Source organism: Mercenaria mercenaria, chromosome 16, assembly GCF_021730395.1.
Source record: "Mercenaria mercenaria strain notata chromosome 16, MADL_Memer_1, whole genome shotgun sequence".
Taxonomy (NCBI): domain Eukaryota; kingdom Metazoa; phylum Mollusca; class Bivalvia; order Venerida; family Veneridae; genus Mercenaria; species Mercenaria mercenaria.
The window spans coordinates 32,657,814-32,672,650 of record NC_069376.1 but is presented as its reverse complement, the minus strand read 5'-3'; the positions used below and the strand labels follow the sequence as shown (position 1 = coordinate 32,672,650).

The window sequence follows — 14,837 nt, the reverse complement described above, 5'->3', positions numbered from 1 at the left end:
TTGGCTAGATCATTGTAAGGGATTTGATCTATACGATCCGCGTAGCCTCTATTTCAAACTGATATGGACATGCTTTTTCTCTCACTTTCTCCTAAAACAATCACCATAGAGGTCGCAGTTGGAAACAAAACCTAGAGTGAAAAAATCTCAAAGACTGTACTCCTTTTAGCGTAGAACACAATCATTTCAAATGGAATAGTTTTTCGGAATAAGTGAAAGCGAAGAAAATGTAAATAAAAAAAAAGTTCCAATGTATCAGAAGTTAATACACACCGGACCGGCGACGATTCTTATGTGAAATAGAAGGCGACTATTGTCAGCAGCAGACGACAAGAGATGATTAAAGTAATGATTTCAAATGATCGACCACTAGTATAATATTTTTGGCTTTTTCTAGATCTATGCTGATGCGAATAGACGCCAGTAGCTGGCCAACTTCGTCGTTCCGCACAACCATGCCAAGGTGTGCAGATCATCGATTCTAAAAACTTACCGTGTGTATGTAAATGAGTTTTTTTTTTTAATAATGTATGTCCTAAAAATAAGTTGAAACCTCCTAAAAATACGTTTAAACCTATACCATACTATGTAACACACGTACATCAATTTTGAAAGCAGTTTAATTATTTCTTAAAATTATATTTGTTTACAGAAAAGTATCTAAATATTTTGAACCTACTTCGAGTCTAGTCATATGCGCCAGACCATCCATCCAATTATGGTTGCTTAATAACAGTCATGCCAAATTAATATCACCACCACGACGTAACTTTCTAAGTTTTGATTTATTTATAATAAAATAATATGAAAATACCTAGTTCTGCATTTTCAACAAGTTATAATGACAGTAAGTTATGATGATGATGATGATGAGGATGATTATTATTATTATTATTATTATTATACCTTTTATCATATGCCGCTCCATAGTTTGTGCTTAATTTCTGGTTTATATTCACTATATGATATAATCTGATGTTTACAGCGCTAATAATAATAAAAATAATAAAAAAAGTGAATCTCATGCAATAAAACACTTATTGAATTACTTGCCGGTCGGTAGTCCAACCTATTTAGCCTCGGTCCTTCGGAAATCGGACAATAGTTTTTACTATTCATTCGTGACATTCAATCGTGTATATAAGGACCGCAGATGCGTCGCTTTCTAAACTTGTAAATTAACGCAGGTAAACCACCCCTGTCATTTGAAAAGTGGACCTACCTACCTGTCAGGTATTTTCTAATTTCAATAACGTTTGAATGAACAATTTAAACTGTAAAATATGGGAAATTTAATGTGGGCAGGCGTAGGATTTGTTATTTGTATATTTTCCAGTCTTTTGATAATCATCGCATTCGCGACCCCATATTGGATCGTACCAGAGGATGGGGCAATTGTTTCTACCCAGTTAGAAAAGCTAGGACTGTGGGAAATCTGTTTCGCCGGATACTCGGATCATAGGGACAGTTTTGGACGGACATATAATGGCTGTTGGTGGATATTTGCCCGAGAATATGATGCGATTAGAAAATATCTCATCACAGGTGAGTTTTCAGTTTTATTGATAGACAAGGGAGACAACTTCGATTAAGGGTCTCTACTTTCGTTACGAAATATGTAATAAACGTCCGAGACAGGACTATTTCTGTGATGTCTTTTATGCTGTTTTCATATTTATTTAACGTAATATGGGGTTTGATTATCGTTTTAATTATATACTGGAACGGGCACGAATATATTTGACTTAATCTGATCATATCTTCTTCATCCTAGGTCCGATTCTCGTGCTTGTCCAAGTCTCGTGCCTGTGACAAAATATTAAGCGCTGTCCATTCTGAAAGTTTGTGACACAGATTGAATGTGTAATTCAAATGTAAAATGTCTCTGGAACTATAAATATAATGCAATCATGTATTCTACAAGTCGTTAACTTTTTCGCTGTGTAATTGTTTTATCATATTGATAATTTATGTCGAGATAAAAGGTAAGATTATGTACACACATTTTGTATTGCTATCATAAAATAGATTTTTCAAAATGAACAACCAGTTATATTGATTTCGTTGTTTCACTTTATCTCAACGATATAGTTTTATGAAACTTCATCGGAACATTAAAAAGCTTATAACAATGCTTACTGACCATATATTTTGTTACATACAAATCTACTGTAAATCAGTTTATAAGCTTTTATCGAAGTGCCAATGGGTTTTGCAAAAGAAATTATAAATAGCAGAATCGTCATTGGCAGTTTTTCTGTCACACTAATCAAGTTTTACGTAACGCCCAGACTCTTATAAATCAAATAAACGGAGCAAAGAAAGCGTCTTCGTCGATAATCGAGATCTCATTTCGTTAGTAGGAAACTTAGCTAGTTATAGATGTTATTACGAGAGCAGATGCAGTGGTCTGGTGGTAACACTCACAGTCTGACTACCGCACCAGGAGTCGTTTGTTCGAGCCCCCGCTCCTCCATGTCCCTTGTATAGGTGCTTTACACCTGGCACGATAAAGAACCAGAGAAACTACTGGAATTGGATACTCTTCTGTGTCTTGCACTGTCCTCCTACTAATATTACAAGCAGTCTTCTGGAAGAGTCACCACCGGCGGCGGCTATAGAATAAGCTTATAAACACAACGCTCGTTATTTTACAGGTTGGTTTGCTACAACACAAGCCTTAATGACCGTCAGCGTGATCCTGTCATTGTGCAGTGTACTGTTCGGACTTCTCATGCTGTTGAATTGTATGCCTTCAATAGCACAGAAATACTCTGCTATATTCGTCTGTCTATCAAATTATCTTATATGTAAGTATGCTAACGTTCGTTTCAATGTAAGTAAAGCTATCATTAGATGTAATGGTTTGTTTGTTGCTGGATACGGCATATAGCCGGGTATATCTATATAACTGAACCATAAAAGGATGTTATTTGAACGGGGTTTCCTGGTTGTTGACTTAAAACTAGTGATTTGCCCTTCCTTGGTGGGCTCGAAACCTCCATTGGGGTGTAAAGTCTTCATGAGAGGGCTTACGGAAGATCGATGGTTCTACCCAGGTATCCGACCATGGATGAAACTATGCCCGGAGAGGCACCTGGTGTCTTCCTGCATCAGCAGAAGCAGGGAAACTCGCTATAATGTCCTAAATAGTGAGGGCGTGTCTGTAAACACAACAAAAAAACAACAGCAACAACAAAAACAGATTGAACAAGGAAATAATTTCATTTAGAAAAAAAACAACAAAAACAAACAAACAAAAACAAAGAAAAAACGCCCTGAGCTTGAAATTTTTATTCTGGTTCAAAGTCTTGAATATGTTAAACACTGAAGACCATACAATTGTGTCACTGTATACGACCATAAAGAGGTGATGATACATCAACAAATTTGTTTTATTTCTTCTCTTTGCAGTTGTTCTTATAGCGGTAGGGTTGATATATTTCGGTACTCACGCCGATACCGACAGATCGTGGCTCAGGTTTCCGAACCTACGGACTTTATCCTGGTCCTTTTATTTAGCAGCTATTGGTGGTATTTTGGCTTTACTGTCAGCATTGGCTTATACTCTGTACTGGATGAAAGTGCGGGTGGCAGGACGGCACAGTACGGCTTATAGAGCACACGAGCTCAGGACATACAGGACGGATCGTTACTATAGATGAGATTTAAAAGAAATCCAGGGAAAATAAAGCAAGAACATTTGTTGCTATAAGAAGAAATTCTTACCGTATAAGAGATATGCTTATAGAATGAATGCATATATGAATGGCGTTTACAAACGCACCTGTAGAGACTGCTCGTTTTCATTTCTTATTGGGAGTACAGTTTTCTGAAAAGTCAAATACAGCATCGATCAGTGAACCATCGACATTTAATGCAAAAATATTTAATTGTTTCCCCATTCAAACTGCACACGTCGCTATATTTCGATATACATCATGATTAAATCACCAGTAACTGCATTGAAGATGCCGTATTTGTCTGGTGAGTCCTTGTCGGACATAGTTATGGCCGACATATTGAGCGACGACATAGTGCTGGTGTTCTTGTACGATCACTTGATCGTCGGTGTAGGCGTTGCTTAAGATTTTTATTTACTGTATCGGGCGTAGATCCGGAACTTTGTATACTTGTCTATCGTCATTGAGTAAGCCCTAAGTAGGCCAAGTACCATTACTTTCGTTAGCATTTTGTAAGAATCAAAGTGTGGCTTTTTTTTGTTCTTAAAAAGTTGGTATATAAAGTTGGCCTGTATCTATAAAAAAAATTCTCGCTCTCTGTTCTGGCCAATTTCTGAGGGGTTTGTCCCATTCTGTCCCTCTGATCAGATCGCTCTGTGTCTGTACTAGTAGAGGATGAATTTGGCGCCCTGAGTGGCTTTCTTTGCGCTTTGTAAGGCGCCTTTGAATGTGTTTCTCATGAAAAGAACGCTATATAAATCTGGTATAATAAAAATATTGGTTTAAAATATCTTTTATTGATCAACATTTTTGAAATTTGAAAGAGCTATAGCTTTGAAACTTTGCACACTTGTTCATTGGTTATAGACGAATAAATAGGCTAAGAAAAGTAACTCTATCCATTCTATCAGAATTATGACCCCTTTTTATTAGAAAAATTGGTATTTCTTAGTTAAACATTTTGTTTATGTCCACTGTTATTGACTTCATATACTTTAACAGCTTTATAGCTTTGAAAAAAAATCTACATTTGAGCCGTGCCATGGGAAAACCAACATAGTGGGTTTGCGACCAGCATGGATCCAGACCAGCCTGCGCATCCGCGCAGTCTGGTCAGGCTCCATGCTGTTCGCTTTTAAAGCCTATTGGAATTGGTGAAACTGTTAGCGAACAGCATGGATCCTGACCAGACTGCGCGGATGCGCAGGCTGGTCTGGATCCATGCTGGTCGCATACCCACTATGTTGGTTTTCCCATGGCGCGGCTCATTTGTTTATCAGCAATATGTGGGTAACTAGGCCAAGAACCATAACTCTTGTATCTTCTTTAATGTTTGGACCTTATCAGGCAAGGTATTTGTGTATAAATGTGCAGGGCGTTCATTGAATTAGGTTTTTTTTTTGTAACTTGTTGTTTATTTTGTTATCATCTTTGTTTGTCTGAAAAAGCATAATACATGTACATAAACATATGAGAGCAAACACAATTTTAAGGTTACTATTTTAGTTGTTTTTATTTAATTTCTATTTGTGAAGATGTAATAAGGAATAGATAATTTAATCATTTACATTTACTAAAATATTTCAGATTCCTTTTTCAAAGCTTTCTCCTTAAAGTTTGCCTTAAGGTAATGGACCCGTAATCAGAAATTTCTATTCCGTATGTGATTTCGGTCAGAGACCACAAATTTAAAAAAAGTTACATGGAATTTAGTGGGAATAAGGTAATCGTATACATTGTATCTGGGAATAAGGTAAAGTTTATTCCGTTTTGATTGGTCAGCAATATTAACAAAAGCCAAGAAGTAACATATTTTTCAAAATTGAGCATTTTCAGTGCGTTTAGAGTATTTTAATACACATTTTGACAAAAAGTTAATGTATTTGATGTATTTCAAAAAAAGTTTCATGAAACGGGTTTTGTCCCTCCATGCGAACGATGTTAACAGGGGATCATATCATTCACACGAAAAATACTCAAATGAAATACCACTATTTATATGGTTCTCATCCATTATTTTGCTGTAACTAAGACATTTCTTGAAAAAAAAAGTGATTATATATACATGTTTCGATTTATGGAGGGCCGTACACGCCATAATGCTATAATGAAAAACTAAGGGAAAACAGTTTGTGGTCTCTAAACATTGGCACTTTCCGGTTGTTAAGGACGCCATTGCTCCTGTGAGCTACATTAATGACCCGCGAAGAATGCCGAAATAACAGACGAAGAGGTAGTCACACGGAAATTGCCGAATACGGATCCACTACCTTAAGTAGAATCTGAATGAGGTACTATTTTAGATTATATAGCCACAGTGTATTATTCTGGCTAAAAGCCACATAAAGATTGTCCAAACTCATTTCAGTGTTCTACCTTCTGTTTTTATCAGTGCAACCCAAAATCATATGTTATACATTAATATTTATGTTATATGTAATGAGATAAGTTGATCTCGGTGTTTTTATAATTTCTGATCCTTTCGGATCATGGTGTCCATTCCGTGTTTCTGTATAATAAATTTCTGCTTAACGTTATGGACCCGTAATGGCAATCGGCAGTTTCCGTTCATTTACGAATTCTCTGTATGCGATTTCGGCATTCTCCGGTTGTTCGGAAAAATAACTTTCTGTTATGGCCGAAGTATGCCGAAATCGCAAACGGAGGATACGTAATCACACGGAAAGAGCCGATTGTCATTACGTGTTCACAACCAGAAGCCGGTGCTAGTGGGCGTGAGGTGCGCTGCTCATTTCATTACCTCTCATTCACAGATTCAGTCAAACCGAGTCTGCTACTATTCTCCTTGGTTGCAAATACAGAAATGTTTTAACTGTACCTGAGCAAAGCCTTTTGTTGATGAACCATTTTAACTTTTAAGTAAGTTTAGACATGACAAATAAAGACTTGTGATCACTCGCATAGGTCATAAATACTGCAAACTGCACATGAAATACATAGTTACACTTTATATAAGATAATTTTATATGTATACATTTTTAACGACTCAGTGTGTTTACTGCTGTAAGCGTTGTATGTATATTTTATATAATTATATCATTCTACATTGTGTCATATAATGTCTGTATTTGAATATAAGTAAAATTGTTAAATATTGTGTACAGCTTTTATAAGGAAAATGCTTTGGTTCATTCATAGTTTTTATTCTCTTTGAGTAAATATTGACTGTTTATTTTACGTCCATTTGAAATAAAAGACATTTTTAAAGTTTGCTTTGTTTTTTATGTTATACGAAGATTAATAACTATAAGTAAAGCATGGCAATAGACAACAGGTAAGGCAAAACCAATGTGTTTTCCGTCCCGTGAGGAATGCATTATAAAACAGTAAGCTATCGACTGTACGAAGTATATAGAGAGCTAGCCAACTCGACCCGGCGTCGGTGTCCGTTCCGCGTCCACAGCTTGGTCCAAGCTTTGATGCACTTTCACTTTATCTCTGTCATTACTTGATTTATTTGCTTCAAACATGAAAAAAATATTTCACATCACCACCCAAATCCTATGGCATGAACTATCACCGTTTGTACTTAGAATTTCAGGTTAAAATTTTGGTGCACTTTCACCCTGCTTCTTTACTAGAAGGGGATTTATCAAAATCGTCGATGCCGAGTCAAGGTGGCCATAGAGTAGGTATAACACAACTGAATTTTAGAGGTCTATGATAACCTAACCCTAAGGCAGCAGTGCTGATGTCAGTTTTTGGACTTTCGCAAGCCGACCGGAGACGGTCTTCCTTCGATTCAGCAAAAATCAACTAAACAAAGAGATCCGAAAGAAATAAAGAATTTACCTGACTTCGGTGACTTACTCATTCGTCAAATAAGAAAATCAACTTTATTTCCTTGACTTACTTTTACCCTGAATAACTTTATTTCGTAGATTTACTTTTTCGACGAGTTAAAGATTTTACTTGACTTCGTTGGCATACTTTTCCACTGAATACGATAATTTACTCGACTTCAATGACTGACTTTTTAATCGAACGAGAGACTTATCTGAAGTTCGTTGACTTAATTTTGAATCGAACGTGAGTCTTACAGACCTGCTCCAGTCCTACATTTTAACCTTAAATTGTAACTGAAAGAGCATGAAAATCCTGACTATGAACAGTGACGCCTGTCAAAATAGAGTCTATTTTATATAAAATTCTATATAAAATACCTGTGGTTTTGCGTGCTAAAGTGTGGCGCGTGGTCGTTAACTGTTACCTATTGTAATCATGGGTTGCATACACACAATAGAATTTGAATAGCCGCTGAGCAGGGCTTTAACGTGACCTCGTTGGCTTACTTTCCCATCTTAGGGCAGAATTATCTTGGCTTCATTTACTGACTATTCTGTCAAGTGAGAGAATTGACTTGAATTCATTAACTTATTTTTCTACCGAATGAAAGAGTTAACTTGACTTTGTTGACTTGCTGGGCAACCGAATGAGAGCCATTAATTCGAAGTCCACGTTGACATATTGTGCCACCGTCAGAAAAGAACCTATTATATGATGCCTTGAAGTTATTTCACATTGTTTCACTATGTAACCAGCTCAGATACATGTATTTTCATTTTTACCATGCATCTTTTAAGGGCTCGAACATGTACCCCGAACTAGCTTTAACTTACCAGTAGTTTATGACTGTCAGGTTTCGAACACCTGTTCCCGTATGAAATACGTCTCTAGATTACGTTATCCGTTGTTTATCCCATTTAAAGTTTTTGCTACAGACGTATCAACGCACACATTTGTTGGTCAATACTTGAGTAGCTCACAATTTATGTTATAAGATAAAAACTTCTGCATTTAAAAGTTTTAATTCAAAACACTCGCTCACAAAATTGAAAGAGTGTTATCATATTAAGGCATGCAGTAAACAGACATGTTTTTGCCAAGAAACAAGGGTGATTCGGATATGTGCAAATATATATCGGTGATATTTGTGTTTGATATCATACGGAAAATTGAAGGTGCGTACTTTTTAACATTTTTCACAAACAATTAAAATTTTAAATTTCTTAACTTTCTTTTGGCGCTCTTTTGTCTTTTAACGTGTACTTATGCATTAAGAACCTTTTCTTCTAGGAACTGATAGGCCCTTGATATTTTAACACTAAAACTTAAAGTTTCGTGTTGCTGAAAACAGATGAAGCAACTGTGCAAATACATAGATAAGTTAAAGCCATAAAGGGAGGTAATAACAACAATTGATTCATCAACGTTTCTTTCTACTAAGTTGATCCAGTATTCGTATCTATGACAAGCATATAGCAAGAAATTAATGAAAAGCACGTGATAACCACATTGTAAACAAAGCCATTTTGGCATTTGGAAACGTTAATGTACAATAACTAATTTTATTAATACATGGTGATCTCTCTTTGAGCGGTGTCCCAACGTGACATTTTTCGACCGGACTTCTACAGTTGTAATCCTTTTCGGATAAATATTACCAGTATTTTGGAAGGTCGTAGAGTCTACGTTGGTGCCAAATTAAAAGTTCAAATAATTCACGATGGATTTTCCCCTGTCGTTCATGTTTCCATAATTTATGGTTGTAGTTTGAATAAGACATTTTTGTATGTTTTAGATTTCAATGCAGAGATCAAAAGTTCCAAATCAACATGTAGTAATGATAATGGTGCTTGAAATTTGTCTAGAAATAGCAGGCAGTGAGTATTTCTTTCTTTTCCGTAAGTCAGAGTTTAGCACAGTGTGCTCGTGAAAACTGCGATCTTGCTGAAAAATTGCAAATTGTCGATCTATTTGCACACTCGTAATATCTCCTTTTAGATAGCACACATGTGTACTGTTACAAGTGTCATTTTAATATGTTGGATTTATGTTACCATGATCAACAATTAGGTAAAATTTGCCGTCTTATCGGTACAATTATCCCCCTTGAAATCACCTGGCTATGCGATATCGATTTTTATCTGGTTGATATTTTCTAATAGAAACAAAGAAGGAAAAAAAGTTTGAACAAATATTGTATTAATTAGAATGAACACACAATATTTATTATCCTATTGAAGTGTTCGTCATTCATTTCTCTTTACAAAGATATAAAAAATATTTATCTAAAATGAAGAATTAATGCTTCCCTTGGCGATTAAAAAACATCACTATCAGTCTCTGTTTACGGCATATAGTTACTGAAGAAATAAGCAAAAACCTGTGATACGGCTTTAGCAGCCACAATGAGTGCCGTGCTAACCATTTCAAGCTTCTATTGGTGTACAAAAAATGGCGCGAAATATTTTGGGCACATAATGGCGGATTAAAATAGTTCTCAGCTTTTTTGCTATGCAGAGCTATTTTCGTGTGCTGAAATCACATGACAGTTCTATGTAGTAATAAAATGAAGCATTACAGAATTTGTCTTGGAACCTTAGGTCATACACCACCACTATAAATATTGGGTCTCATTTTAACTGATTTACAGTGTGTTAGTTTGTTCTAAAATCAAACATGACCCCACTTTTCTTTTGATTTTTACTCAGCTCTGACAAAATTTTTCAAGAAAATGTAAGTTAAAGATATCTAAATTGGGTCCAGGTGTGCGCAGCAGCCATTGGAAGTTTCTCAGTTTTATGCAGAAGAAAGAAGACCATCTATTTAGTGTGTTTATACCATCCTGATTAACAGCAAGAACCCGTACCATACCGTACCGATGGGAGTACTACTTCACCTAGGCTATGGTTGTCTTCAAAATTCAATAATTTTCAGTTGCACAAAAAATAAACTGACCAGGAGGACGGTTCAAAATGTATTTGAAGGCGTTTGCAACTTTCTTGAAACGTCTTTAAAAAAAAAAAAAAAAAAAGAATTGTGTCTTTCTAAATGGGGTCGTACTTTTTCGGTGTCCTATTTTATCTTTCAGAGATAACGAGCGGAAATGTAACTGAGGCATACACTGAAGCCAGTATATTAGAAAACAACATCACAGTGTCAGAAAGGTGCAGTAACTGTAGGTTAGTTATGTTTTTCTTTGAGTTGGACTTACGATTGCTTAACCAATATCGTCATAAATTGCATCTAAGTTTATTTATAGTCACCACCGGTTGCCTATATGTGCGACTCTTCCAGACGAATAAAAACAATTTTAATAGGTATTGGAGGATACATACTACAAGATACAGAAGATGCTCCAGTACCGGAAGTTTCACCTGGTTCTTCAACTTGCAGAGTGTGCAACACACGGTAGCGTTATATATAAAATGTACCTCACATTTCGCTTGACTGACGGTTCGATTTGAGACGAGAGAAAGAATTCCGAACCATTCTGATTTTGAGCACAGAACATCTAACACTGTAAGGTTGTAGATTCGAACCGCTTATAGAGCAGTGCGCCGTGTGTGCCAGTCTTCGTGTAGTTTTTATTATGGTGTGGTTAATGACGAAGGAATCAGCAATGGTAAATCTACACACTGACATATATTGTCATGATGTGAATTGACCCCATGACACTTTATTGTTGTAATGCGATCTTTTAACTATATTTTCTGTATGTTCCGCATTTTCAAAGGCATTTCTTATAATTTTGCGTGAGGACCCATTTTGAAGTGGCTTTAATTAGAATTTTGGAATATTGCTTGGCAAAACTTACAGGCTACATGTATCATATTTGATGTAAACTTGTGTATTACAATAATTTATTTACATCGTTTACAGTTCATGGAGCCATGAGACTAAATCTGTTGAAGAAAATTGTTCTAATTCTCGAGGATGGAATCTGAAGGGTTCCGAATGGGGTTGTTGTGGCAACTATGCCGGATGTTGCACGTACGCTTCTTTCGTCTGCTACATCCATGACGCGCTATGTAAATGTTGCGACGTTGGTGTAAACTTTTGTGGACCTACTTGCAAACCGGAACTAGACTGTTCGAGCCTTGATCTTGATATGTTACAAAATGATGGACATTATGAGAAAACTGCAAATGCAACAAAATCAAAAGACGAGGAAAAGGAACACTTAAATGTTGAAACTGTCGAACACACTTTTAATGATACAGAGAATAGCAACAGCACATATAGGAACTATTTTCTTCGCGGAAAAGCAATAAGTGGAACTGGCGAAAATCTTTTTCAAGATGGCGACGATACTGAAGAGGGTAGCGGAGAAGTGGAAACATGAAGAAGAAAGATGAAGTGGTTCGAAATGAAATACTAGTAGATCAGAATGTTTCTTTTTATACGAAAGGAATTAAGGCTTTACTCGGTGTAATGAAAGAAACAATTTAGAACGCTGGGTAAATACATCATCATGGTTGCTAAATACAATGTTCTGTAAAACTGATAAACCGATTTTACTAGGAAATTTGTTAAATTGTTAAATTTGATAAATTGTTGAATTTTGTATGGGGTATGGCCTTTTTAAAAATTTTACTAAGGTGTGAATTTTTGCCAAGTGTTTTTGACGTAAACACTAGGTACACAATCAATTTTCGAAAAGGTGTAATAAACAGAATCAACGTTCGACAGCAGAATAAAGTAACTGAATGCTGGTTTAAAAGGCAAGGGAAATGACTGTCATATAGCTAATTGTAACTTAAACTAGAGTTGTCTACCTTGGACCATTTATCTGGCGGATTTCTAAAAATTTCACTGGTTTGAAAACGATATGACAAAAATTATTATGCATATGAGAATGAAACAAATCAAGTCTCTGAATTAATATCTGCTTCTGAATGGTTATGACTTGCTTTGTGATATTTGATGTTATTTGATATTATTTTTTTCAGATATATTTTGAAACTGCATCATATATTTTTGCAATTATTACTTTCTATGACTATAAGGCTCCGTGTTTTTAGCTGTTTTAGGCCGAAATTCGGCCCAATTGCCCTCTACAAAAATATGTTTACCCCCATATTTGACCCCCCCCCCCTCCAAAAAATTAAATATTTCAACCAGAATCTACATAATTATATAAATCATACTATTTAAAACACATGACAATGTGCTTTTGAGAAATTTACTTTTCTCGTGCAACCACGCGACTTTCGTGACGGCGCCCCCCCCACCCCCACCCCAACGAGTCCTGTCACCATTACTCGGAAACTGCAAAAAAAAGTGCTGTTCGGGCTTTAAATATGTCAATGTTGTTTAATTCTTATACAACAATCTCACTGTCATAATAATATATTTATATGTTACATTATGTATAATGTTTTGTGTAATGCTCTGTCCTATACAATGCTAATACTATCGAACATGGTTTGATATAACTGAGGTGTATTGATTTTAAGTAACAAAAAGAAAGAAAGAAACAAATAAAGATATATATCCTAGTTATTTATTTAAGTTATGAATAATTCGACATAACGTGTGAGTAAATATGGTACTGATAGACAATAATTATTTATAATATAATAAATAGACAGCATAGAATGTCTTCTGTAAAAAAAGAGAAGTCCAGACTAAACAAAAAACAAAACAAAAAAAAAAAAAAAAAACAAAAAAAAACAAAAAAAAAAAAAATCAGATCTAAATAAAAAATAATTACATTCTACATCCCCACAAATATTACTTGTCAAGTGCATAGCATTTATATATTTATGGAATATACAGTTTAAATAAAGGCATAAATTGTAACGTGGTATGTTTTTTTCTACGAAAAATGGAGCATGAATACCGCTCATGGAACTAATATTTGAATACATGAGTGAAATATGGATACGGTTTAAAGTCCTTAAGTGTATTACCTCTATAGACCGGAGATCAGTTCAGTGATCCCCAAAATAAAATCAGCGCATTAGTTATTTCGTATCAACTAGTACAAGTTACCGAATTTTTATTTGTAAAATCTCTGAAGAAAACTGTAAGCAAATAATGTATAAAAGCTTGATTTCCGCTGGTTTCTGCGTAGTTCTTGTATCTAAATTTGGTTACCCGGCAACAGTTAGGAGTGCCGCCGGTTTATATGTCGAACATCCGGGAACTCCTGTGGTCAGCCATGTTGGAACTCCGTAATATATGTGTCACTTCCGGTAACTAACTGTTGATCGCAAGAACCCGAGTGACCTGAAAAAAAAGACGAGTTCTTATTTTTCTCGGTGTGTGGGGTGGATGGGCGATAGTGTGGTCAAAATTTCCATATTAATTGCATGCATTAAAGAGACGACCTCTACCTTACGGAGTGTAAGATTTTGTATGTACCGTGAAAATGTATCTAGTTCTTTGAATTGAATGTCTTAAGGTGTCGGAGAGCAAGGTTCCTCAAATATGAAAAAAAATGCACCCCCCCCCCCTCCCGAATACTTTAGAATTTGTTTATTTTTCATGTTGATACAGTTAGAATAATCTTCATTTTAACCGACCATATTTAGTTCTTTTAAAGTCCTACAACAATAGTTGTGTATGTTTTCAATTTGTACTTGGGAGATAACTCCTGAAGCTGTTCAGTTTTTGTAAAATTATCGCCCCTTCATTTATAATCAGAGCCGAACAGAGAGTAGGATTTGAAAAAAAAATCTCAAATAAAGAAGAGTATCTAATCGTCAAACGATAGTTATGTTAATATTATTGAATTCTCCTTCACGTTGATGTTTCTTTAAATATACAGGGGCATCTTTCGTCATGCAACTTTTGAAAATGTTAGGACTAGATATTTGATCTTACTCGCAAAATGAAACAAAACAAAAAAGACCCTTTTTATTTCATGTTTTTATGGGTTTCACCAAATTTTGTATACTTGATACTTTTCTCTGTGAACTTATCAGGTATAATTTGCTCTAGAATTTCATGAAATCTCTGAAAAGCATGTAACAAAAATCCTTTCATTGATGTTTTTTCCTGAAGCAGTTGATTTTGAAGTTAAATGAGTAAGCCTACCTAATGAAAGTTTGGAAAAGAAATTGTCTTCAAACTATGATTGATTATTTTTGCGCCAAATACACGGTGCATGTACTTAATTTAAGGAAAATGATTTTCTTAGTTCACCATCCCATACCCATTAAAACGTCATTTTATGTGTATGGTCCTCTTTTTACGTCGCCAAACTTAATAAGTAATAAATAAAATACCTGTATTAAAATAACTTTTCAATTTAAGCAAAAATATTAAAACCCTTGGCATATTAAATTGAATCAAATTATTGTTTATCAAATCCCCAATCTTGATATAAACATATTGTTGGAG

At 35.3% G+C, this 14,837-nt stretch overlaps 2 protein-coding genes across 2 annotated transcripts; both read left to right on the top strand.

Annotated features, from left to right (window-relative positions):
• Positions 1–1,196: 1,196 nt before the first annotated feature.
• LOC123540175 (uncharacterized) lies at positions 1,197–6,914 on the top strand. The gene is made up of 3 exons (XM_045324981.2): positions 1,197–1,545; positions 2,658–2,810; positions 3,415–6,914. Exons 1-3 carry the CDS (start codon positions 1,284–1,286, stop codon positions 3,663–3,665), a joined length of 666 nt encoding a protein of 221 aa, XP_045180916.1. The 5' UTR covers positions 1,197–1,283; the 3' UTR covers positions 3,666–6,914.
• A 1,599-nt stretch (positions 6,915–8,513) lies between these two features.
• Positions 8,514–12,988, top strand: LOC123540502 (uncharacterized). Its single transcript, XM_045325584.2, has 4 exons — positions 8,514–8,665; positions 9,286–9,367; positions 10,579–10,669; positions 11,370–12,988. The coding sequence occupies exons 2-4, from the start codon at positions 9,292–9,294 to the stop codon at positions 11,830–11,832; spliced, it is 630 nt and encodes a 209-aa protein (XP_045181519.2). The 5' UTR covers positions 8,514–8,665; positions 9,286–9,291; the 3' UTR covers positions 11,833–12,988.
• The last annotated feature ends 1,849 nt before the right edge of the window (positions 12,989–14,837 follow it).